The sequence below is a fragment of the Paroedura picta genome, chromosome 1 (assembly GCF_049243985.1).
Source record: "Paroedura picta isolate Pp20150507F chromosome 1, Ppicta_v3.0, whole genome shotgun sequence".
Classification (NCBI taxonomy): domain Eukaryota; kingdom Metazoa; phylum Chordata; class Lepidosauria; order Squamata; family Gekkonidae; genus Paroedura; species Paroedura picta.
In genome coordinates, this window is record NC_135369.1 from 141140769 (window position 1) to 141168586 (window position 27818).

Consider the following 27818-nt stretch of genomic DNA (forward strand, 5'->3'; position numbering starts at 1 on the left):
ATAACCCACGACGTCGTAGACAATCTGCAACACTCCTGAAACCGACCCGCAAAAAGAGCTTCGTTGTAGCGCTTTCAGGGGAATCCCAAAAAGTGGATTCACCCTCCGGAAAGCGATACACTCCTGCAACCAATCTGCAACAATAGCGATAAAGACCTGTGCGTTAACATTGTTGCGGTTTCTTCAGAGTCCCTCCTCCTGAGCCTGTCCTCCAAACTTCCGGCGAAGCGATCGCCATTTTTTTTCCCCGAGCGAGTGGAGATCAACGCACCGGCGAGCCTCCGTTTAGCCAGTGAGGCTTCCCAGGCTGCAGTCCCTCCTCAGAGCTGTTTACAGTCACTAAGCACAAGAAGCTCGCAGAAGCCCGTTTGCTGATGTATTTTCCCTTTATTTTTCACACTGTTTCGGCTGAAAATCGCGCCCGTGAGGGGGGGGAGGGGGGATTTTTTTTCCACTCGGAGGCAGCATGGCCACGATCAAATGACAGCTCAAACAGAGGCTTCCCGGCTTCAGTCCCTCCCCTTCAGTCACTAAGCACACACATTTCACACATTCCATTCAGCCAAAAATCGGGCCCGTGAGAGGGGGGGGGTTTCACTCGGAGGCAGCGTGTTAACAATCAAACGATCAAACGACAGCTCAAACACCCCAGGCAGCTGGATGGGTCTCTCCGTTGCAACGAATCTACCCAGATTCGTTACAATGGGTCTGTTTTTTTTTTTTTTTTTTTAAACCTTCCTTAAAGGGAAAGGGGCTGTTTGGGAGCATGCTAACGGCTGCCCATTGGCTGCTTGACGGCCAGGGGCGGGACGAGCTTGGCAATAGCGCTTCCTTTCTAGCGATTTCTGCCGAGACCGGAAGCCTGTGGGAAACGCTAAAAAACGCAACTGATTCCACTACAAAGGCAGGTATGCATAACGACGAATTCCACTATTTTAAATGGCGATTTTTCATTCAGTGACCAATTTGCAACAAAGATCCCCGTGCAAAAAGGCCCTTACTATAGAAATAGACTAGATTACAGGAAATGGGGGGGGGGGAGATCAAGACAGAGTTACAAATAAAAAGGCCCAATAGCAATTCAAATTAATAGGTCATAGTGAACTTGTGTTTTTAATTAGTGTCTTCTAGGAGGGAACCAGACACTGGGCTAGATCATCTACTTAATTATAATTAACATCCACTAGAGCAGTGGTCCGCAAACTTTCTAAGGCTGCAGACCAGTGGGGAGGGGGAGAGGGAGGGGGATCCGGCGGCCGCGCATGCACGTTTGCCACACATGCGTGTTTGTAGCCGCGCAAGGCACAAACACACATGCGTGGATCTGCAGTGCATGTGCGTTTGTGCCGGTGGCCCTGCTTCCCTCTCCCCGCCCCCACAAAAAGAAGCTTGCCGGGCTGCAAGCTAATCGGCCGCTTTGGCCACTTTGGTGGCCGCTTTGGTGCTTGCGGACTGGGAAGTTTCTTACTGCGGGGGGAACGGGGAGAGGGAGCCGCAGCCCAGTGCCGGGGCCTTCACGGCCTAGCACCAGGCCGCGGCCCGGTGGTTGGGGACCACTGCACTAGAGTGTTCATAAAAAGATGAACCCTTACATTCATCTGGTTGAATGATGTTAGGTTTTTCAAAGTGCTGTTTTTTTGGATGTTTATTATTTTTCTACAGGGTGTGTTTCACTACTCGATTTACCTTTTTGTGTTCATTGCTTTTTTCATTAAATTGTTTTATGCTTGTTTTATAAGTCATCCTAGATATAGCTTTATAGACTGGCGGACTGACAACCTTCAAGGGCTTTCCCAAGAAGGTATCAATAGTGTAATGCCATTTTTATCTAAGAAATGATTGAAAAAACCAAAAAACCCAGCAGAACAGAAGTTTCAAAGTTATTTTAAGTGTATTATAGCCACCTCACTGAAAATTTTGAGGATGATAACTGTCACTTTTGAAGTGACAGCCTCACCTCCCTTATAGGGTATCTGTTGTGGGGAGAAGAAAGGGAAGGCAACTGTAAGCCACTTTGAGACACCTTTGGGTAGAGAAAAGCAGCATATAAGAACCAACTCTTCTTCTTTTTACTTCCACCAGCAAATCATAACCCCCCCCCCCAATCAACTCAGCAATACAGTATGTGTCATTGTGCAGCTGGATCAACATCATCAGTCCTCCAGATACTTAAATTGAGTTAGGGGGATGGAGAATGACTTTGGGAAGGGATGGTTAAGAAATAAGGGAAACAATGTAATTATGAAAAAGAAAGTATAATTCCCACACAGAAAAGCAGGATACTAAAGATGCATGTTTTTTAGTGCATAACTTGTACGGGGAGAAAATACTTCTCTTAAGATTTTGTCAGCTGGGTGTTTTGATCACTTTTTAATGTTTTTTTCTATTGAGGAGATTTAAAGTGGCTCAGTATATGGGAGTACGTTCTACTATTAAAACTTCTTCAGAAGGTCTAGGTTCTTTCTGTCTAGGTCACTAGATAAAAATGTCTGGCTGTAGATGCATTTCCACATGCATAATAGGTCTGGACTATGACTATGGTGCAGCCTTCCTGTGCCAAATATTAGTATACAGTAGTCAGCCTATGCATCCCCGTGTGATAATTGTTATATGCCATTAACCGGGTTTGAATACAATATGGCCAGATTCCTTTGAATCATTTGTAGGTATTTTGCTCAAATATTACATGCCCTCAGCACCACTTTAAGTTATGGGCAGTTATAAAGTATGTTGTAATGGTGTTTTGTACATATACCTCATCACCAAATTTTTTAATGACAAAAATCAAGGACCACAACATTTCAATTGAGCTGTAAATTATTGCTATGTGAGGGATCATTACATAGGTGCAGCCAGTTAACTAAACAAACATTATTTATTTATTAGATTTCTATATCGCCTTCCAGAAAGCTAATAATGGGTTTAGTAACAGATTTTAACAAGTTGCATTCATTCCCAAAAGGAGGGGCAGACTCAGAGGTGTTGCTTCCAAATAACATCCCACACCCAGCAATTGTCATGCCTTAGTGTCAAGTACACAGTATAAGTTCCATAATGCAGGGTTGATTATATTTGCTTCCATTATATTTGCTTCCATTTCTATTCCTGTTTTATATGCAGTCAGATGTTGCATATGGACTGGCATCCCTATTAATGTCAGGAGACTGAGAAATTCTCTGTCCGTTGGACTGCATAGAGAGTGCTACTTTTTGGTGACTCAGTAACCACAGACTTTGATATTGGTTGCTAATGTCATTTTTGTGCAGGAGGCTGACTCTGTCTTCCATGGTGCATATTATAATGCCAACTTATTCTTGTTTGAGTTTATCCATATGTCAAATCCAAAGACCAATCTATATTTAATTATTAAAGCTCTCTTTCAGTCATTAGCTTTGCCTACTGATTTAAATATCAGCTATGCACTTGATGAAAATTTAATCCTTGTTTTTAGATTGCTTGTCAGCATTTGTAAGAAAGTTAATAAAATTACCCAGTTGATGATTTTAGGGAAGGAGCGAGCTGTCACTCAGTGCTGCTTTTGTCTCAGAATTCGATTCAGCCTTTTAAATTAGTAATTGATATATTCTGAAGGGGGCATGCCTCATTTATCAATCATGCATTCCTCTCTGGCTTTGGCAAGCATTTTATATTGCATAAGAATTTGTTTTTTCATACCTCTCCAACCCTAAGTTGATTTGGAACAATTCTTTCCCTTTCTCAAGAATTATTCACATTTCAGTGTGTTAATTTTATGATATATGTTGTTGTTGTTGTTCTTGTTCTTGTTATTATTATTGGATTTGTTACTCGTTTCTCCCTAAGAGGCTTGAGACGAGTCACAACAATAAAACCCCATACATTAAAATCATAACAATAAAAGCATAATTAACACAATAACCAAGATGCAGCAAAACACATAGCCTAAACTAACCAACCCCCAATCCCCATCCTGGGGGGCGGGGAGATAAGGGTGCAAGATGGTCCAGCTACTGCTGCTAAAGCTGTTGTAGGTGCCATAGGTGCTAGGTACTATAGGGCTATAGGGGGGCCAAATTTATCTTGCGGCCAAACCTCAACCAATGACCTGGCGAAAGAGCTCCATTTTGCAGGCCCTGCAGAATGCTGAAAGTTCCTGCAGGGCCTGCAGCTCCTATGGGAGCTCATTCTACCAGGTCAGGGCCAGGACCGAAAAAGCCCTGACCCTGGTCGAGGCCAGGCACACTTCTCTGAGGCCGGGAACAACCAATAGATTCATACCCGCAGAGCGAAGAGCCCTGCGGGGGGCATAGAACAACAAGTGATCCCTCAAATAAGCCGGGCCTAGACCGCATAAGGCCTTGAAGGTCAAAACCAAAACCTTGAATTGGATCCGGAAAATAACCGGTAACCAGTGCAGCTGCCTCAGCACAGGTTGGATGTGGGCCCTCCAAGATGTACCTGTGAGGACCCTATCAGCCACATTCTGCACCAGTTGAAGCTTCCGGATCAAGCACATGGGCAGGCTAGCATAGAGCAAGTTACACAAATTTAAATTTGAGATGTCCTCTATTTCATATGTATCTATTATGTGTTGTAGTTCATCAGGATTTCTCAATATTTCTCCTATCGCAGTTCTTTTGGTCTAAGAGTTGCCAACTTTCAGGTGGGGCCTGTAGCTCTCCCTAGATAATGGGGATCAGTTTCCAGCAACTGTAGTGAGTGGAATTCTATGGAATTCTATGGCACCACATCCCTGCTGAACCCTCTCCTCAAACTCCATTCTTCCTACCAGCCAGCCCCATATCTCCAGGAATATCCCAACCTGGAGCTGGAAAGCCTAATAGTTACCAGTGACAGAAGTCAAGTACATCAGGGATAACAATTAGCAGCAGGGACTCACTGAGGCTGCCGTTAATGTAGTGGGGAGTGGCCGAAGAGGACGGTGATGATCGGGATCCGCTGAAGCGTGCACGGTTCTGCTGCGTGTGTGGGAGGCAGGGCATGTGTGCCAATATAGGTACCACGTGCTTCCACCTCACTCCACTCACGGCTCCCCAGCCTGAACAGCTTCCTTCCCATTGTTTGAAGTTGTTGTTTCTGTTCATATACGGCTTAGTTTTATTGTCACAGCTACGGTTTAGGCATGGTTGGTGCCTGTTGGCAGGGGTTCCAGTTTGTGCAACCTGTTGGAATAAATCAACTTAGATTCTGCACAGATTAGTATTTTCACAATCCAGCTGGTAAATCAAAAATAAATAAGACCCATTTTTCAAAGCACCAGAGAAACTTACAAAACAAGTATTCCTGTAACAGTGTTAGGAGACCAAACAAGGGTGTATTGTGAACCTGGATGGCAGGATGAATGGGTGTCTTCTGTATATCATCTAATTTATTATAGAGTCTTTAAGGTCTCTGATTGTCTCTCCCACTAGCTTACACAAGTAATAAGTGTGCTTAGAGGGAACACTACTCAAAATCTAAATTTTTGATAGAAAATACTTTCCCTGCGATTTTTAAACTCACGTGTTGCCTAAGCTTACACGGTAGCTAGATATTCCATGTCTGTGCCAATGAAATATTCCTTGACTTCAGGTTTCATGAAACTTTCATTTCCATATAATTTCATCACCATTATCAACTTCTTCTTTTTTTGGGGGGGGGGGTGACAATGTAAAAGCAGGATGCACATTTTAAAATAAATAAAATTGGAATGAAATCATTAAAACAGGACCACTGCCACCACCCCAGACTCAGTGTGCCTCAATGTACAGTTTCAAATATAATTCTTTTAACAATTATACACTCTCTTCCAAAAGAAATCCCATCAGAGTTCACAATAAATGACACAATTTAAAATTACAATTCTAATATTGACATCAACAAATCCCTGAACTGCTCTACTTGAGAAAAAAGGTCAGAGAATTATGACAGGTGCCTGCCTTTCTACAACTGTGTTGCATTTAAAAAGACTGGAAATAGTGAGAAACAGGGCAAATATGCTTGCACATAAGCGTAACTAAGTGAGTGGGCAAAATCAGTGCAGTAAGCCAATATTTTACACACATATACAGTACTGATGAAGAATCTTGAAGAAAGGATAATGTCTGTAATTCAAGGACTATACGAACTGTTGTTGAACATGTTAAATTTTAGTTTGTAGCAGATGGGGGGGGGGTGTTGCAAGGATACGTTGCATAATGTTAGGGAACCCTGTGTAGAGCTCTGGTGGAGGATGCAGCTAGAAAAATATGTGTAGGATTGTGACAGAAATGGTCTCATGACTCTAAGTTAAGTTTAGCACTCCCAAAGAAACATCTTCCTATAGGGCTGATAAAAGGATGTTAAAGGGGGGAAATAGATGAAAGGAACCTTCTCATCATTATGAGGGAAGTTTCCATATAGCACTGATAAACCTAGGATATGGGGTGGAAGTTATTATTACTATTATTATTAGTAATAATAATAATGTAATTTATTCACATCAATAAAACATGGGTCTTAAAACCTTTTAAAAAATCAGAATATTAAAATCTCAACATCTCAGCAGTTTTCCAATGGACCTGTCAAAGGACTTTCTCCATGGGAGGGGTTGTCTGGGGGACGGCCATTTAATGTTATTGGGAGCACTGGCCCCAACCAAATGCTTGGTGGAAGAGCTCTGTCTTGCAGATGTGCAGAACTGGATCAGTTAAGACAGAGTCCTGATCTCCTCCAGGAGCTCATTCCACCACGTGGAGGTCCTGGTTGAGGCCCAACATACTTCTTGGGGCCAGGGACTACTAGCTTGTTGGAATTTGCCGAACGCAACACTCTTTGGGGGACCTACGCAGAGCTGTGAGGATGTTTTTCTTGGTAGGGAGAGGGAGATGGTAATAAGCTGCACTATCACCTACCTACTTTCCAACAACAACAGATATAAATGTATGCTTTTTAAAACTCCATGCCTCATGATCTAGCCATCTGAAAGCATCTTAAACTATTATCAGTCTTAAAGGTGATTGTCTAGTCAAACTTAGGATTCAGAGATGCTATGGCAACCATAGGGCTAGCCCAGGTTGTTCTGAGGAGGAATGTCATGTGCTAGATCTGTTTTGTATACTGAATAGGTTTCTGGTGATGTGACATACATGATAAAGATATCTTTGCCACCGACAGAATCACCTGTTGAAGGTTCGGGAGAGCCTACCTACTTCTATCTATGTGCCCCATTAAGTTGACCAACACTTGGAGACTTACAGATTCATAGTTTTCCAGACTGTTTGCATTGAGAACCTGGTCAGCAACTAAACTGAGATTTTAATAGCAAGTTGAAAGTTATGGAAGACTTAGATTAGATGTTGCTCCTAGGCATCTTCTTCCTTGGAAAGGAGCCTGACTTCTTGGTTTATCAATTACCTGAAAGAACTAAAAAGCAAGTCAATTGAAACACTACTGGACGAAAACTCTGGGTTATATTGAAACAGTTCATTGAAAAGTGTGAGGTAGCCATGATAGTGGAGAAGAATTTTATTTTCTTTTGCCATTGTATCAGCAAAATTATGTCCAGTTCATTTACTTAAATTGATGGTAACTTGAGAATGCCAGGGCAGCATTTGTTTGAGCTGAAATCTGGCATTACTTGTAGTGTTTTTTGTTAGATTCTTTGCAGATATAATCTCTCTCATCCAATCTGATTTAGACTTTATTGGTAGTCCAGATCAGACAGTATAAATATTGGAAACACCTTCTGGACACATTTATATGGTTAGCTTTAGCTTGGTCTCCCTGATGGATGTTGACAGAATTATGAGAGTTCCTCCAAATTAGATCTCTGCCCATCTTGGCTAAATCATATATGGAGAAATAAACTGTACCATTGAATTGGGTTAGTTCATACTGTGGGCTACTTCCCAAAATCTTTTAAGGAAACAGTTATTACACGTTTGCTGGAAAAATCTTCTATGCCAGTAAATGATCCAATGAATAATAAGCCAGCTCCTAACCTACAAACTGTATCATCTAATAGAGAGAAACTCCAGGATTTCCTGGATGAAATATTTGCCCTTGACCTTTTTCAATCCATTTTCCAGCCTGGTTTTAGAACAGAGATATCACTGGTCATTATCTGTATAAACAGGTGGATGGAGGCATGACTTTTCTTCTATTTTTACAACCTTTTAGTCATGTTCAGTCCTCTGGATCCTGTAATCATTCTGCATAATCTTGAACTAGGGTTGTTGGGTGATGACTGGTGCCCAGCAGCAGACCATGTGGGAACATGGAGAAGCACCGCTTGTGAGATACGACATCACTTCTAGGGAAACTGCCACAATTTTTACAGACCCCACGTTTTTACAGACCCCTTCCAAGTCTTCAAACTAAACCGTTTTGGTCACATGATGGAGACAATGATTTGAGAGTAAATTGCCAGTTCCATTGTTCTGTAGTGTGCTCCTAAGAGTGAGCACAGGATTGTAACCTTAAAATTATTTGTTAGGATATTGTGTTTATTTATTTATTCTGTCTTTCTCCCCAGTAGGGACCAAAGTAGATCATATAATTCCCGTTTCCTCCATTTTTTCCTATGAGGTAGGTTAGTCTGAGAGAGTGTGACTGGCCAAAGGACATCCATGGTAGAGTTGGGTTTTTTCATACTAGTCCGACATTCTAACTACCATAGAATCATAGATTTGGAAAGGGCCATTCAGGTAATCTAATCCAGCACCCTACTCAATGCAGGTTCAGCCTAATGCATTTTTAGTCTGGTACTAACAAAAAAATTAATTAAAAAAACCCACTTAGCTTATGGATCTTCTATGACCAAATATAACAGGAAATGGTTTACCAATGTTCAGCTATAGAACTCCTCTTCATTTAACTTGAGTGTGTTATCCACATTCATCTGTCAAAAGTTGTAGGTTGTAGAATTATAAGATGAGTCACTTTAATTGCATACAGAAGGAATGAAAGGGAGTATGTATAGGAGAATGAGTAATTTTCATGTCATAAATCGTGATAATGGACACACTATTATTGAGCAGCTATAGAACCATGTCAAGCATATTTTAGAGGTTATGTGATGGCATGTATTTAAAATGTCTTCATGTTTTGTTGGTTTTGGTCTTAGGTAAAAATGTTAAAGGTATATAATTGCTACATAGATATGCTGCTGGAGGCTAATGATCAGGGAGAGTTTTAGTAGGGGAAAGATGATTACCCAGCAATAAACTTGAGGCAATTAGGGTACAAAATACTGGATTTTTAATAATGGACCACTGTTGTATTGGACTGGGGAGAAGTAGGTTCAGAAGTCCACTTTGCTATAAAGGTCAGAGCTGGGCCAGTCTCTAGTTCTCATCTTTATCCTACTCTTCCTTCAAGGAGTTCACAGTGGCATTTCCAAGGAGATGATATATTAGGCTGAGAAGGAAAGCCTGGCTCAAGGTCATCATGCAAGTTTCATACCAGATTCTAAACCCAAGTTTTCTGATCTTAGCTTGCCACTATAATCACAGCATCGCATTGACTCTCACTATCTTTCAGCCTTATCTAATTCACAAGATTGTTGTAGAGATACAATGGAGTTTTATGCAATTATTCAGGGTGTTAATAAAGTGGAAATAAGGCAATTTTGTGAAGTTGACAGGCAAGGGAGGAGAAGAATCAGATACTGAAACTACTAGGAATTCTCCCACTGGATCATCTGCTGGAGGGGGGGAGGGCTTTGGTCTCTTATACCAAATATTTGACAGCCAGTGTGATGAAGTGATTATAGTACTGGAATAGAAGGTGGGAGGCTTAGTGATAAATCCTGACTGAGGCATTATGTTTCCCCTTTGTCTGAGAACTAACCTGCCTTATGTGATTGTTGTGAAATATCCTGATAGAAGTGACAACCATGTATGCTGCCCTAAACTCTATATGCAGAGAGAGTGGGATAAAATATGATTTTGATTCTACACAGAAGAAGCTCCAACCCCAGAATTCCTGCCACTAATGGGCTCCTGACACTTCTGTGTCACATGGACTGCTAGGCTCTGCCCTTGGTCCCAGGGCTGTTATGAAGTTTTATCCAAAATTATTTTAGATTTGCCCCTTTGGGCAATTAGCTCACTTGTGGAATTAATTGCTAGAGGATGGCCCCTAGTATAGTTTGCTTCATAAGTGGGTTTGTCCAATTCATGGGGAATAGACTCATCCATCACTTTTAACCACAGTTACTAAATGTTAAAATACAAGAGTTGGGAGGCAACAACAGGAGTAGACTTTGTCTCCAAACACTGCTTTACAATCAGCTGATTGGTTTGAAACAAGATGCTGTCAGAGATGCAGCCCTGAGCAGCATAGAGGAGGGATCACGTATGCTACCCTGACCTCCTTAGAAGAATAATGCTGTGACTCATCATTATCATTTGCTAGTTGCTAATGAGACAAATGAAATTTTCCATATATTTTCATCCATCAGAATAGGAAATTAAGTCATAATAGCACAATTTTAGGTGTATTCTTTTTGGTTCATTAACTACTTTAATGATGTTGTTTGCTGTTGTTGCTACATACAGTTACTGTTTTCATTCTATGCTTTGCTTGTTCAGTGGATTGCCACAAGAAGCACACTGATTCCTTAGTTTACTTAATTACTTTCATTACCAATGCAAAAACTTTTAGAGTGGCAACAGGGCTTCCTCTGTGCACTTTCTGCTTGCCGGTTGGCTTTCTGTAGGACTTTTTCCTGGGAGAAGCACACTTTGGAAGAAATAGCAGGTGTGCAGGAAAATGGAGATGAAACCAAGCCAGATGTGAGCCTGATTTCCCATCTTAAATTGGAGGACTGCTCCCTTGGCTAAAGCAAGACACCTTGGAGAATGGCTGGATCCATCTCACTTTTTATAGGCAAATTAAATGCATTTTAATCTCTGGTTTCATTCCCCCACTCTATTTGAAATTTAACAAGTGTCACCCTTCTTACTGAGAAATATTACTTGTAGATAGAAAAACAGATTAAGATTTTATAGACAATTTAAATATTCATTTGTAGAGTGGGTAGAAGGAAGTATTTGGCTGTCTGAGAAGGTCTGCAGAAGATATTGGAAAAAACTTTTAGCACCACTGCCCTCCATGATGACAGGCATAATGACAGGCACAATGACTGTGCCTAGAAGCTTATTAGTGCAGTCTTTCTTTGTGGCAAAATCTGTATAGTCTGCTAGTTGGTCAACTTCTCTTTTGATTTACACCCTCCTCTTTCCTCCTCCCATTGCCTACAACATAGTGCTCGAGTACAAGGATTAATCCACTTGAATTGTTAATTCAAAATTTGTGCATAATGGAAACCTGAACCAAGGATGACAAAACAGTCGCCCTGGCTAGACCCTGCTGGGCTCTCTGTCCACCATAAGTTACAGACCATGGGGCAGGGAGGGGGAGTGGCAATCCTGATCTGTGACAAGATTTTCTTTAGGACTCTTCCTGCACCAACAATCCCGGAAATTGAATGTGTTGGCCTTGGGTGGGGCGTAACCAAGCGGGTGGCCATCTGGCTGATAACAGCCTATGAGATGGCGGTGAAGTCAGTGAAACACAACTTTTACTCGACATGTTTCGCATCTGCACACTCATGCTGAGCACTGTTATTCGGGGTAGTCCAATCCCTCACCGCCCTCGATGAAGAGCGCCAAAACATTAGCCATTTGGATATTAGCTGTGAGGCATTTGCAAGTCATTTCGCAGAAAAAACTTGACTCTGTTGCAGCTTCCTTACAACTTTGAACACAGAAAGAGAACTAGAGGCCTTTGGACATCCTTGAAGAGAACACTGAGTTACTTCAGACGACTCTCATTAGCTGAAGTGGACAAGATGCTAAACGTAACGAGGCCAACATCTTGCCCACTGGACCCATGTCCATCATGGCTCTTAAAAACAATAGACATAAGAATTGGTGATCCCCTCTGGGAAATAATCAACCTCTTCCTTTCAACAGGAAAATTCCCAGAGGGTTTTTAAAAGACTGTGGTATGCCTGTAGCTCAACAAACCATCCCTGGACCCACAGGAGCCTACTGCCCCACCTTGCATTTAGCATTTCTAGGGAAGTTGGCTGAAAGGGCTGCTGAGGACCAAATATCAACATTCCTGGAGGAAACTTCAGCCCTTGATCCATTTCAGTCAGGTTTCCAGCCTGCCCATGTGGTGGAAACAGTGCAAGTCACCCTGACAGATGACCTCTGCCCCAGCTGGACTGAGGCAGGTCAGTACTGCTTGTACTATTAGATCTGTCTGCAGCATTTGACACAGTAGATCATAAGCTCCGATGCCTGGATACGGGGGGCAGCTCTAAAATGGCTGATCTCTTTCCTCTGGGGTCATGGACAAAGGGTAGTAATACGAGAGTATCCAACCACCATCACCTGACATGTGGAGTCTCACAGGGCGCAGTCCTCTCTCCTATTTTATATAACATCTTCATGTGCCCTCTTGCTCAGCTTATGTGGAGATTTGGGCTGGGTAGCCACCAATATGCAGATGACACCCAGTTCTTCCTCCGAATGGATGACCACCCTGATATCCCCCCCCCCCAGAACTCTTAGCGAGATGCCTGGAAGCAGTGAGGATGTGGCTCAAGCAGAGTCATCTGAAGCTCAACCCTTCAAAGATGGAGATGCTATGGCTGGGTAGGAAGGGGCCAAATGAGGAAGTACACTTACCCAACTTGGATGGAGTGTGTAAAGCAGTAGCCCACTCCACCAGAAACCTGGGTGTGATCCTCGATGCCTCCCTCTCTGTGGGGAGGGGAGGTCATGAGAGTAGCGCAGCAGGCTCCCAATTGAATTCCAGATCAGGCTGCCCCACAACTGCACAGGCCTCCTTTGGCAGTGTGGTGGTGGCCCAGCCTCCTCCCACAATGGCTCATACTGCCCTAGCCAGCCGCCACCCTGAAGCTGCCCTGGCCACTTCTGGCATGCTCACTGGGGCAGGACTGTGGATATCACATCCATACCAGAAGATATATTCCACATCAAAAAGTGTCATTGACATACATGCATTTATAGTGGGCCACTAACTAAGCAAACATGTGGCAACTTGATGCTGAGGTGACATTTTAACTACTTCTGCCACTGTCTCTTGATAACAGGAATTACACTGAATCCTCTTCCCATTCAGCTACAAATACCTGTTAGTAGGCTATAAGCAGGCTACAAAAGACTGCTGTGCATAAAAAAAGAACAAACACAATTATTATAGCATAGTTAAACCAATTCAGTAAATAATCGGTAAACCAGGTTTTAGTCCTTTCAACTCATGCCTCTGCTTTGGGTAGAAATACTTTTCTTGGTTCACATATGAACTAGTTCACTACAGCCAATTCCCAGTCCTGAATTTGCAGATTCCTACAACTTCCATTGTTATTTATGGAAAATTTACTTTCTTTCCTATGCATGCTATAGTAGATTGTTCCTTTTAAACCTATAGCAGATTAGTGACAGCTCCATTTCTACTGACCAGAAGCAGATTAACAGATATGACAAAACTGCTTTGCAACTTTCTGTTTTCATTTGGGAAATTAAGTCTTAGCAGTTCACTATAACCTGCAGGCTATGTTAAGATATTTTTTAATTGATTTATTTTATTTACATTATTTATAGTCCACCTTTTCTCATTGGGACTCAAGGCAGATTACAGAGAATCAATACAATTAACTAGATGGAATAGTCAATAAAAAGGCAATAGGGTTAGGGTTGTAGAACCAACCCAGCAGAAGTTTATAAACTGAACTGAAGCAAAGCATAAATACTAACATGACACATTAATTACACGGTTGGGTCTGTTTCAGCTAGGTATAAACAATAGCTACAGTCCCTAATAATTTATTCAAGTATTTAAAAAAAACAACAGTATCTACTGTCTCTGTGGAAGCGAAAGCTTTCTTGGATAATTCAGTTTTGCATAGTTGACAGAAAGCTGGGAGAGTTGGAGCCTTCCTGACCTTCTCAGGTAGGCTATTCCATAAGGTGGGAGTCATAACAGAGAAAGCATATGTATGGGAAGTGGTTGATTTTGGCCATTTGTAAGTTGGTGTTTGCAAAAGATCCGGCTAAAATGAGTGAATAGTTAATGGTGAAGTATATGGGGTGGGTGGGGGGAGGAGACATAGATATTGGTTGCCAGATGACACCCAGCTCTTCCTCCTGATGTATGACTGTCCTGATTTCCCCCCCCCCCTCCCAAAAACCAGATGCCTGGAAGCAGTGACCAAATGGAGGCACAGGTCACGAGAGGAGAGCCAGTTTGGTGTAGTGGTTAGGAGTGCGGACTTCTAATCTGGCATGCTGGGTTTGATTCTGCACTCCCCCATATGCAGCCAGCTTGGTGACCTTGGGCTCGCCATGGCGCTGATAAAACAGTTCTGACCAAGCAGTGACATCAGGGCTCTCTCAGCCTCACCCACCTCACAGGGTGTCTGTTGTGGGGAGAGGAAAGGGAAGGTGACTATAAGCTGCTTTGAGCCTCCTTTGTGTAGAGAAAAGTGGCATATAAGAACCTTCTCTTCTACTTCTACTTCTTCTAGTGTGGCAGGCCTTCTACCATCTATGCCAAGCCAAGCTACTAGCACCCTACTTGGCACCAGAACATCTAGCCACAGTGATCTATGCAATGGTCACCTCTAGACTGGACTTTTGCAACTCGCAGGCCTACCCTTATCCTTGACCCAGAAACTGCAATTGGTTCAGAACTCTGCAGCCAGGATTCTCTCCAATACACCACGGAGATCCCACATCCAGCCTGTACTTCAACAGCTCAGTTGGTTCCTAATTAAATTCCATTTCAGGTTCTAAGGCCAATGTTACATTTAACCAAGTCACTGTTGGATAGCCAGTAGAGTACTTGCAGAATTGGAGTAATTATGAGCTCCTGGGAAGGGTGGGGTATAAATGCAAAAAAGAAGAAGAAGAAGAGTTGGTTCTTATATGCCCCTTTTCTATACCCTGAAGGAGTCTCAAAGCAGCTTACAGTCGCCTTCCCTTTCCTCTCCCCACAACAGACACCCTGCAAGGTAGGTGAGGCTAAGAGAGCCCTAATATCACTGCTCGGTCAGAACAGTTTTATCAGTGCCGTGGCGAGCCCAAGGCCACCCAGCTGGTTGGATGTGAGGGAGCGCAGATTAGAAGTCCGCACTCCTAACCACTACACCAAACATGCATGTTCCATATAACTCCCCACTTCCAGCATTCTGTACCATGCATTATAGTCCTCTAGTCTCGATGTTACTGTGACATGGGTCCAGATGGCCTTATCAGCCATATCAAGTATTCCATTTATGAACATGCAACAATAATGCTGAACAGAATCAGGTGTTTTGTTCTCTTCATACAAGGGCAGTTGTTCTTACACTATGTGGAAAATTGGTAGAGGACAGGAAGGCCTGGAGGATCATTGTCCATGGGGTCGCGATGGGTCGGACACGACTTCGCACATAACAACCACAAAATGTGTAAAATTAACAGTGCAATCCTGTTCAGAAGTCCATCTTCTAAACCCATTGAAGTCAATAGACTTAGAAGGAGGCGATTTTGCTTAGGGTGCCACTGCAAGCCTTGTTACATAAAGTAACAAGCAATTATGACTTTTGTACTTGATAAAGAACATTCACTAGGAAGTTAATTAAGAATTCGTGCAATAGCTACAAGTCTTGTGATATTTCAGTGGAAGTGCCGCCTCCTTCCCTTTTCTTTCAGCACTCAGGTTTGATTCATTCAGTTCCAAATTGCTGAGATGAAGCATTTTCACCTCTTATTTTCTCTTTTCATCTGCCTAACAACCACTGACATAATAATTAATATTTATCGCTTTGCTCATTTCATAGGGGGGGAAATCTCAGGCTTAAATCATTCCTGTTGCATTTGAAACTTGTCATGCACTGTTAAATATTTAGCTGTTAATTTTCCTGACACACTTATTTTCTTGTAAGCTTTGTCTCCGGAAGAATATTTGATTTCTTTCCTCTTTTCCTTAGTCAATATAAACCTTTCCAAATGCAGCTGCTGTCTGCAACCCATTCATCAGTAGCTAAGCTATACATATTACATTGGCCCCTTGGACAAATATTTTCTGCCTCAGAAATTTTTTCAATTATGTACAAACTGTCCTTTTTCTTTTTCAAAGGAGTTCTTTAAGCAAACCTTTTAAAAATTCTATTTCCCGTTTTTTGTTCTCCAGAGTGCTTGTACATTAAAAAAAAATAAAATCTACATAAGTGTTTTGGAATTGTCTTAAAAGCTCATTTCAAATCACCTTTTTAATTTTGATAAACAACAACAAATAGTATCTAAAATAAATTTATATCCCTGGATGCTCATTCATTATACTCAAGAAAATTAAAACACTTGTTCCCCCATGGAAATCCAAAGGTTCCAAAAACAAACAAGGACAGTGAAACTTTCACAAGCCAGATCCACATTGTCAAGTTCACGAAGTGTTACATTCAGTTGGCAGAAAGAGATATAAATCAAGCTACAAAAATTAGAATGTCAATAGACTCTAACCAACTTTTGATGAACAAGAGTGATAGTGTGTTGACATATTGACATGCCATTGACATTTTGAAGTCAATTTAATTATCACACCAAAGATACGCCATCCACACCTCTCTCTGTATTGCATTCTATTGATATTCGTGTTTCTCTTTCAGAAATCCCTAATAAAATTAATCGTGGTGAAACCAAACAACTTGCAGATGCTCCAGGATCAGAGAAGTCAGAAAGGACAACAAAGCGATCTAGGGTTTCGACCATTCGAAGGATATTCGACATGGCTAAACACCGAACAAAGAGGTCGTCTTTTTTATCAACTGGCGTGAAGGTTTGCCCTCAAGAATCAGTGAAGCAAATTTTAGCAAGCCACCAAGCTTATTATAGGCTAAGAGGTGAGAGATTGTTTCTGTTTTTCTTATATACATTTCCTTTTATGTTTGTTTCAGGCAACTCTAACTTCTTGTTAATTGTCTGCAGTTTGGTATCAGTTTCCTGAGGCAAACTGATGCCTGAAGCAAACGGATGCCATTTAGGGAAGGCAGTATTAGCAGTTTATAGAGTGTGCAGATAGATGTGGGGAAATAGATTCAAATTCCTCTTCAGCCAGCTCAGCAGTCATCTTAAGGGAAGTTATTGCCTTTCAAATCTAGCTCCCTGGAGCAAAATGATCTTTTGACTTACTGGGGAAAGGCCACTGGTCTGAGGCAAACAGAGCGTAGTCCCAGTGCCATTTCATAGCTCCACACTGACCACTTAATTTGTCTTGATGCTAGGCTATTTCCCAGTCTGTCCCAGATAATAACATCTCTCAAGTGTGACAATCCTACCTGAGCATTCTGGTCATCATCAGACCCTTCGGCACTCGGCCTTCCTGCCTTCAATTGGTGACTGTTCTTCGTTAGACATGTTGTGAATGACACCAGCACAATCATGAGGCAACATAGCTCTTCATCATTATCACCTCATGCTAAAAGTTATCCCTATAGACATATAAATGCTTTCAGAAAAACTGGGGCCTCCTCTCTCTATTATGGTGGGATTCCAGTTTTGTTTTCTTGTGTGTTTTTTTTGACAGAGTAATTAGTGGGTGTTAAGATACAAAAGGCTGAGAACCATCACTTTCAATTACCCTTATTGGCTTAATTGCATTGCTTATTTGTTGCTCCTGTGGGGCAGCGACTAGGGAGGTGCAATTTTTTTCTTGATATTTTTCCATCCAGGTTGATTGGACCTCCCAAAAATATGGGATTCCCAAAAAGACCCAGATCCCAAAATTCAAATATCCTGAATTCGGGGGAATCCAATATACCAGAACTGAAAAAAACAGAGGGGGAAAAAAGCAGAAGCAAAACCATAAAAACAGCTGAGAGGCATCTCAGCTGAGACTCTTTTGGGTCTCCTTTAAACTGCACTGCCCAAAAGAGCTCACTGTGTGGAGAATAAATGAATGACTTTTAGGTGCACCATAAGGTTTCAACTGGGTGTAAGAAACTTGTTTCCACTTATTCAGAATAGCAAACTGTGCTGTATTGTAATCCAAGACCAAAACAGAGTTTTAACCCTAACCCGAAGCATTGATTCCATGGGAAATCAGCATGTAAAGGGCAGCATGGTGGTTGGAATCTCTGCCATGTTGTGATAGGGTTGCCAGGTGGAAGTAGGCTGGTGACAGGAAATTTGGGAGCATGGCCGGGACCTCCTCAGTGTGCTGACATCACACAGAAATGAATTCAGCTTGTCAGGGGTGATGCATTGGCTTTTGGCCAAAACACTATAGTGGAGTTTTGTCCAAAAAGCAGAGTAAGTGCTGCACCTCATGGGCATGACCCCCTCCCCTTGAAATTCACATTGGTGAATTTGCCCCAGACACCACCCGCTGCCATCATTTATGTCCATTTCTCCATCAATGGAAAGTTTTGGGTGGGGAGAGCCAGCGAATTGTCAAATGCCAACTCTGCAAGTTTGAGGGGGGGGGTTGCATGCATGGGGGGAGTTTCAGGGGAAGTGGGCACACACAGCAAATCCACAAACAGTGCTGTACAAGTTTCAGGTGGGGGGATGGGGGGATTCTCCCACTTTATTAAACCCCCCAAAGCAAGTGTGCCAAAGCAGGGATTCCCCCCTGTGTAGAGATCACCGTTCTGGAGAGAAATAAAAGGCAAATGCACACTTTCCTGTACATCATTTACCATCCAGTCATATGGCTTCCAGGTTGTTTTCACACACAGTACAAAGTGCTGATGCCTGCCTTTAAGTCTCAACTTGACAAACAAGGAGAATACTCAAAGCTTTCATTTGTACTGTTCTCCTGGACCTAGTCTGCACACAACAGATAATGCACTTTCAATGCACTTTCGAAGTAGATTTTCCTGCTCCGCACAGGAAAATCCAGCTGCCAAAGCACATTGAAAGTGCATTATCCTGTGTGTGCAGACTAGGCCCTGTACCATTAGGATGTCAACTTTTGCTATGGATGGAGGCTCAATGAAGGATTGTCTTTTTTTAGTGATGGTACATTTGTCACAGTGATGGTACATTCACCACTCAAAAGTTCATTTGGTGCCTAGTATACTGATCTTTAGGCACCAGTTAAAAACAATTTTAGTTGTGTAGGTCTTTGATGGTTCTTTCTTGACCTGTTTTCACAGCAGTGTGCAGTCTATATTGTTTTTTATCTTATTGACCTTAAATTTTGTGAACTAATATTTTGCTGTTGATATACTACTAATTTTGATTCTGGTTCTATAGTACTTTAAGCCATTTTATGATTATTTAATTATTGTGTATTTATTGTGTAAAGCCCATTGCAGAAAAATACAATGGGCTCTAGGCAGGCTATGCTGTAAGGCAGGTAGCCCTGCTGGTCCCTTTAAATGCTCCACCCCCAACCTGGCTAGGCAGCGAAGGTGGCTAATTTAGAGTTGATACTGACAAGCCTGGGAGCTATCAGCATCTGCTGTAAGGCAGGTGATCCCTGTCCCTTTAAACACACTGTTTACACACCAGCCGGCCAAGATGAAAGGGGAGCATTTCAATGTGGCAGGGCTACCCACGTTACAGCTATAGCATGAGCAGCCCTGGCTCCTTTAAATGCTCCGCCACCAGCCTGCCAAGGTGGGGAGAATGGGGGGGGGCAGGAGGCCACGCACTCTTTGCTCTCTGCCCCAATAGTGACACTGCTTCCATGATAGACCCTCCATTCTTCCACTCCTGGTCAGTGGCCCTTTACCTTCTCCCTCCCTCCCTCCCTTTTGGTGTCTTGAATGTTCTAAAGCCCCCTGGCGTGACAAGAAGAGTGTTTTGCCTATTCGAAAGTTCTATCTGTTGTGAGTGATTTTCAACACATAAATTACCATGATTCGATACTGCTATCCGTGTGAGAACTGGTGAAATGGGAATGACTTAACATAATTAACAGGATGATGTGGCAGACACATCCAGGGATTTCCTGACCGTTTCATCTACAGTACAGATAACGTCACTGAAAAAAAACTGAGCCCATTGATATTTTGAAAACTAACAATTTGTGTGCCATAAAATTTTATTACTCAGAGTACAGTTCAAATAAGCTTTGAATCATGGGAAATTGTGGTGACTAAATTCTGGTAATCATTATAGTGCCATGACTGTTACATTTTGCAAAGGCCCTACTCACAGCAATCTGAAATATTGGATGTTGACATTGGACTATGTTGTAAATTTTAGGACCGGAGTAGAGTGGTAATGGAATCCAGCAAGATTCAGTGGGTTTTAGCCTGATACCCATGGTAATATAGGCAGCCCCTTTTTCTTCCTTTGTTTTTTCTCTCTCTGACTGTCCCACCTAGTCACTTGAATGCATATTGGAAAATGCTGATCCAACCTAGGGAACTGAGGGAATCAGGGTTAGGATTTATGTGGTGAACAGAAAACAGTTGTAGTTTTGGGAGACCTCCAGGTGCCACCATCTCCAGTTACCATCAGGCAGCCATATCAACTTCCATCCCTGGCAGGAGATCTGAACCTCAGAGAGGCATGCAGCAAGTGCAAGATTGGGGAACAGTGCTCAGAAGAGCCACTGAGCCATTGAGCATCACTGGTCTAAAGCAGGCTTTCTCAACCTGGATTTCATGACAGCCCTTGGAAGAGTTTACCCAATGGGTAGGAGTTAATTTTTTATATATTTTAAAAATGTGTTAAATAATTATCAGGTGATAAGACTATATATAGTCATGTTAACCTGTCACTTCCCCTCCCAAAATAGCCAATGATAGGCCTGGAAAGGATGGGAAGGGGCGGGGCCTCAGGTGGGCATGCACATGGCTATCCTTCCAAACCATATTCTGCATGATCGTACTACCTTTGGTGTTTCTAGAAGTCTGAAGAATGTTTCAGGGGTTTATCAATGGTAAAAAAGTTGAGAAAGGCAGATTTGGAGTGACCTACATCCTCACATTAATAGATTTATGTAGGATAATTAATCAGCAGGATTCTCTCATATCTGCATGCTTATCATAGGACTATTCATTACAATCTACTATTCTAATCTAAACACCGCCTGCGGCGCTGCGGGCGCCGCGGATTAAATAATTCGTTAAGGCCTTCTGGGGCGGGATGTGTCCGTGATGAGGAAGAGTCCGCATTGGACCCTTCCTCTGGACAGACAATCGGTCGCGCTTGCCGATTGGTCCCTCTGATTCCCAGCCCCAGTTGCTCCTGGCCTGACACGGCGAGAGGCGCGAAGTGCCTCTCGCCGCGTCAGGCCGCTACCCGAGGGAGCCCCCAGCAGTCGTGCGGAGCACGGCTGCCGGAGCCTCCCTGCCTCTGCTGCCGACGCCACTGAGAGCCGACGCTACAGGGAGCCGCCGCGGAGAGCTGTCGCCGCGGGACATGCCAAACTGTGAGTTCCTAGCGCCCACTGTATCCCTCATACAGCGGGCTATATTTCTAGTATTTCAAATAAGAGGATAGTTAGCTCTCTGGGACATGGGTGAGAATACAAATGGCCCAAATAAGGTAAGGAAATGTAGTGAGAGAAGAAACTAATATTCCTGTTAAGTCCTGGGAGATTCCAGTGTTCTGGGTACTGCAATAACCTGCAACTCAGCAATTTCCCTTTTCAGTCTGTTCCAGAAGATCCTGTGACTTTCAGGTTACCCATTGAATGTCCTGGAATGTCCTACAGGTTTCTCAGTCTTGTGATTCTTGATGCCAGATTTCTGCCCATTGGCATAGGGTTTGACCTGTTTGCCCTGCATAGAGAATTGAAGGGCATTGCTGATATTTAATGACATATACTGCTGGCAGAGTTTAAATAAGCAAAGAGATGTATGAAGCACCAGATTGCTTAAAAGAATAAAATAGTTATTAAGAAGAGAAACAAGAAGAAAGATAATAACTGCTAGCTAACTGTCTAACTGTTGTTCTGCATTCATTCAGTTTGTTCTGGAGACAAGCAGGGAAGAAATGTACTCAAAGGAGTGAGAAGTCTCCAACTGAGGCAATCTCACATATAAATTTCACATATAAATGTGAAAAATAAAATAAATAAATAAATAAATAAATAAATCTGGATGCTGTCGGAGATTATTTGAAAAAAACCATCAGGAAGTGCCTATTCTAACTGAAGTGCACAGCTCATATTCTGTTCAATCACGCACACTGTAGATTTTGCATATTACAACATATATTGTGTTAGAAGATGAGCATATGAATAAGTCTGAGGTGGTGTGATTGTTGATTGGTCCAATGATTGTGTTATCCAGATGTATGTGGCAGCAAAGTTGGCATCTGGGTTTATTGCAAGCTCTGGTACCAGTGTCCATGTTCAAATTAGACGTATTATCATGAGTGAGGAGTTGTTTGAGATTGGGGGATGTCTCTGCTCCAAGGAAAGTTTGTCTCCCAGTACTTAGGAAAGAGAACGTTATCCAGTAGTGATTGTAAATCACTGATGATACATTGCGCTGGATTTAGTTGAGAGCTGTAGGTGACAACTAGTGGTGTTCTATTATTGTCTCTTTGAGTCCTGTCTTGCAACAGGTTTCCTCTAGGTACCATTCTGGCTTTGTTAATCTGTTTCTTGACTTCATCAGGTAGACACTTTAGTTCCAAAAAGGTTTGTTGGTAGATCCCTCAGGTGAGAATTACTGTAGGATTGGAACAGATGAAGCTGTAGCATAGACTCTGGCTGTATCCAGTTAATTATTTGGTATCTTTAGGATGGTAGCTGGAGGCATGTAGGTATGTTTGTCAGTCAGTAGGTTTCCACAATAGAATCACAGAGCTGGAAGGGGTCCTACAGGCTAATCTATTCTGCCCCCTGCTCAATTTTGGTGATGTCACTTCTGTTACAATCTAATACAAAAATACAAAAAATCGAATATAAACACATAAAATCCAAAATTTATCCCTTAAAATTCTACGTGGACTCTATACATTCAGTACCTGATATCTAGCGAGTACCATTATACACATAGTTTAAACCTATTACTGGGGGTCCGATTCTCTGCTGCCAATAGGCACTGTGCCCTGCTCTCCTCCAAGGGACAAACTTTCAAATACTTAAAGAAAGCAATCATGTCCACTCATGGTGTCTGTGAATTCATTCATGGCTGTGCCATTGATCTAAAGGAAGAAGTTGTTGACAAACTCTAAATTGATTATGGGTGAAAACAAAATGGCACAGTTTGGTGGCAAGGTCAGCTGTGGTGTTGTCAGAAATCATGTTCCTTATGGCTTGTAACCATATTAGTGTGGTATGTTGGAATGTTAGCTAAAATCATATTCTCTAGAAAGTTGTTCAAAGATTGTGTTTTCCTCAGAAAGTCTGTGGTGTCACGCACATAACTAGGAGAATTAATGACATAGGTTCTTAGATGTGAATGTCTACCAATATATCCCCACAATGATAGTACCTATGCCTAAGATAATGGGGTGTCTTGAGTTGCCGGGTTTGTGTATTTTGGGTAGAAGATAGATTCCTGTGGCATGTCTGAAAGGATGTGTTCCTGAAATGTGTAGGGGTAATTCCTTTATAATCTTGGTTAGTACATTTTTGTATTCCTGTGTCGGGTTCATGTTCAGATGTTTGTAAAAAGCAATATTTGAGAGTTGTCTCTGAGCCTCCTGGATGTAGTCTGATCTATGCATGTTGAAAATGGCTCTACCTTTGTCTGCGATATCTGTAACTGCTTGGGAAGTGGTATACATAATTGGTTAAGGGACAAGTGGGCGGAGAGTGGGTGGGGCTGGTCCAGGTGAGGGCCCAATAGGAAGGCGTTTCACGCCTTCCAATTGGGCCCTCACCAGGACAGACCAGAGTTCTAGAAAGTCGGGTCAGGGCCCAATCGGGAAGGCATTTCATGCCTTACAATTGGGCTCTCACCGGACAGACCAGAGTTCCAGGCGCTTTGCGCCTCCCGACCTGCCCTCACCTGCGGAGCCTAAGGGCTAAGTGGGCGGTTGGCCCAATCATTGGGCCAAAGTTCTGATAGGGCCTGCCCACCTGGCCCAACGAGGGGCAATCTGGAGACATCACTGCCAGTCAGCCCCTGACCACTGCAGTGAGAGGAGGTCAGTAGGGCTGACAAGGGGGATGAGAACAGAGGCTTGGACAGGCTGCGCCATCCCTTTTTGCCACAAGGCTGCCCTAACTGTCATGTCCAACTGTAAATTGCCTCAGAACCCTGACAGAGCTGGCAGGAGGCTGCAGAGTGCCCCCCTCCCCCCTCCCTTCAGGCCTGCTGCGAAGGAGCCTCTGACAGCCCCTGACTGAGGGGAGGGAGATGTTTCCGAGAGCAATGCAGCGGAGTCTGAGAGCATGGGGGTGGGCATTCCTTTTGAGGGGGAGAGATTTCCCCTTCTGCCAAACAGTAGGCTGACAGGGAGGCCACAGAAAAACCCCTTCTCATTTAAAATACTGCTCTGGCTGGGGGTTAGACACAGCCAAGCCATGTGAATTTCTTCTTCACAACTCTGCAGATTTGAAGCCTACTGCCTAGCATTATTCTGCAGATGAAATTGGATGCTGTTGCGGAGGTTCTTTTGTCTCCTGTTTTATCTGCACAACAACCCTGTACAGTAGGCCTCAAGTCTTTCAATTCAACAACAACCTGTGTGGGAGGCCTTAAATGTTTTTTCTCCACCACAATCCTGTCCAAAGTAGCCCTTTCTGCCTGGGGAGCTGATCTTTATATTCTGAAGATGAACTGTAATCCCAGGAGTTCTCCAGGCCCCACCTGGAGGTTGGCTACCCCTGGGTTAGAAATATTCCTGGAGGTTTGGAGGTGGGACTTCAAAATCATACAATGCCTCAGAGTCTGGCCTCCAAAGTAGCCATTTTTGCCTGCAGAGCTGATCATTATAATCTAGAGATGAGCAGCGATCTAGATACTATGGTAGAGGCTTGCAGAATGCAGTTTGGGGGGAGTGAGTTCTGCAGGTGTGTCCCTCCTGGGCTATGGGCTATGGCCAGCCCTTACAAGCAATTGCTTGTATTCTGGGGTACAAACAGACAGACCAGCATGTTCAGCATCATTCCTGTGTGTCTAGAAAGTGCAGGAAGATCTAAATAAAGAATATTTAAAGCCTTAAACTGTAAACAGACTGAACAACTCCACCAAGCCACCAAGCTCTGACTAGGCTTTGACCCTAGTTAATTAAAATATCTGTATTGTTCCTAAGACTGTCTATAGCAGGTTTTCTCAGCCAGGCTTTGTGAAATATATTTGGAGATATGACCATATATGGTTGTCAGCCTGCCTTCCCTCCTCCCCAAATGGCCAATGATGGGAAGGGGATGGGTGGGGCACTAGCTATGCAAATCCTTGCTGGCTTAGGCTCATCGCTCATGGTAGTGATTAGAGTCTAAAGAGGTAAGTACTAATGGAGTGGCATTGAACTACTCTCACCCTGTTTTTGGTGTTGGGGGATATGGAAGTGACAGAGCAGCATAGGCCTGTCCTGGCCTTGTTTCTGGCTTTGGGGTGGACATGGGGGTGATGGAACAGCATAAGCCGGCCTTGGACCTGTTTTTGCAGGTTCCCTTTGGTGAAGAACAAATTGGTAGCCAGCTCAGAGTGCAGGTATGACTCTGTTCACAAATCATCTGAAAATATTTCTTTGCTTTCACCTTCCTGTGCTGTGGGAGTGGCCTGGTTATGTCACTTTGGTTGATATGTAACTTCTGGGGGCATGGCAGGAAGCTGTGGCATGCTGAAACCTTTTCTGGGATTTCTCCAAGCCTGAAGAACATTTCAGGGGGTTCTCAACAGTAAAAAGGTTGAGAAAGACTCGTCTATGGCTTTCCTTTCAGCATGTCTGCGATTCTGCTGTACATGATGTTATTTTTTGATTAGTTTAGACCCTATAGCAAAAGCTTGCTATGTAGACACCCAATGTGACATTGGAATCATTACGAGGGGTCCACGTGGAGTCTCTTTTCTTGTAGCATTGTTTTCATGGCATTTTGTTCACTGGTGGGTTCTAGGGATTATAGAATTGCTGATATGCTTCCGGATCAAGTTCAAAGTTCTGGTTTTGACCTTTAAGGCCAAACACAGTTTGGGTCCTACCTACCTGAGGGACCACCTATCTGCTTATGCCCCCTGCAGGAATCTTTACTCTGTGGGTATGAATCTGCTGGTGGTCCCAGGCCCCCGGGCCATTTGCCTGGTCTCGACCAGGGCCAAGGCTGAAAACTTAGTAGAATGAATTCCCAGAAGAGCGAAGGGCCCTGATGGAGCTTCCAAGGTTCCGCAGGGCCTGTAAGATGGAGCTCTTCTGCCAGGAGTTAGGTTGAGGCCAGGGGGGTGTCTGGAGTTATGAACTGGGGTCCCGCCCAGCATTGAGAACTGTACATTCTGCGTGGAAGAGCTGTGCCTGAGTGAGCTTGGTTTTGAAGATGCAGTGGAAGGTTTTATTCAGTTTTATGGCGTACTCTGTTTTTATTGCTTGTAAGCCACCTCAAGATGTCCTAGTCAAGAGAGGTGGGGTATAAATCAAATTATAAATAAAATAAATAACTAAATAAAAGAATTTTAGGAATTATAAAGGAATTATCACTGATCCCTCAGAGTATAGGGAAATGAACTGAGTTTGTCTACTAAATATAATAGTGCATTTTCCTGAGCTACAGAAAATAAGAAAATGGATGAGCAATTTCTCATATTTTTCTTTTTCATATTTATATATTCATGAGAAGGCGTGAAGGTTTTCTGTAAGGGTGTTTTTAGAATGTATATAATATACATACAGAATAATGCATCATTTGGTTATACCTTCAGCTCATGCCTACTGATCCAGTTCATTCAAAGGAAATAACTCTGTTCAGGATACACTGCAATAGTGCTGCATGTTTTGTCACATAACATTTTGCAGTTGGGTTAAAAATTATTCACACATATCAACAAATTACAGCGTTTGCTGATAAGCTGCAAACCAGTGCAATTTCTTTTCTGTCTGTGGAATGGAATTAATCTAGTCAAGAAATGCAGAAATAAAGTGTACAACTTGCAAAACATAGCAATGCTTGAGCATTAGTAAATATTTATGAACAGATTCAAGACAGCGAAAAGACAGATTTACAACCCAGCTTTCAAAAAATAGTAGTTAGCGGTTTAGGGACTCTGCCTGTGTATGTGTTTACATGCACACATACTTTAGCATCTTGGATGCTTTTGCCATTTGTTCCTCTGCATCTTAAGGCTTTGTTGCTATATTAGTTGGCAGTATTTTCTTGCTGTTTGCTTTTCTGAGTGGTTTTAGAAAGTTTTAATTGCTTGCTTTATAGTGTTGTTAGGAAAAGCAGGATGTGAAGATTTTAAATAAGTAAAGGGAAAAAATTGTATAATTAATTTCTGAAAATATTCACCCAGTAGTTTTCAGCCAAAAAACCCCCCTTTCAAGGCAGCTTCCAAGAAAAAAAAATCATACCACATAAAAAGTGGATGGTCCTTCCAATTATGTGCCAGGGCTCTGATTGGCCCTCACTTGGGGCCATGCCCCCATAAGGGTGATGGCACCCCCCTACTGATGGCCAATCAGAAGCTATTCCCTGCCCTTGTCCTTCTCCTCCTCCATGCTGCTTCCTGGCATTTGGTGTAAGGAGGAAGAGCTGGCCGGAAGTAATCTGGGGAGTTGTGAACTGCTGTCCAGGTGCACTCCACCATGCACTACAGCACCCGTGCCATGCTCTCCACCTTTCTGACTGATGGAACAGCAGAGAAGTCCACTTGTGCATGTGGCCACACTGCACTCTCAAGCTTCCTGGCTGCTGGAAAAGCTGGAGGAATTCATCCACCCTCACTCCACCATGCTGGCCTGGCTGCGGACCTTGCTGCCAGGCCCACC

General features: G+C 42.9%; 1 protein-coding gene across 1 annotated transcript in view; it reads left to right on the forward strand.

Annotated features, from left to right (window-relative positions):
• Positions 1 to 27818, forward strand: part of IMPG1 (interphotoreceptor matrix proteoglycan 1) — a 111167-nt gene that overhangs the window by 11654 nt on the left and 71695 nt on the right. The window contains exon 2 of the mRNA XM_077313660.1: positions 16646 to 16879. Within this exon, the coding sequence (XP_077169775.1) occupies positions 16646 to 16879 (234 nt within the window). The remainder of the gene's footprint in view (positions 1 to 16645; positions 16880 to 27818) is intronic.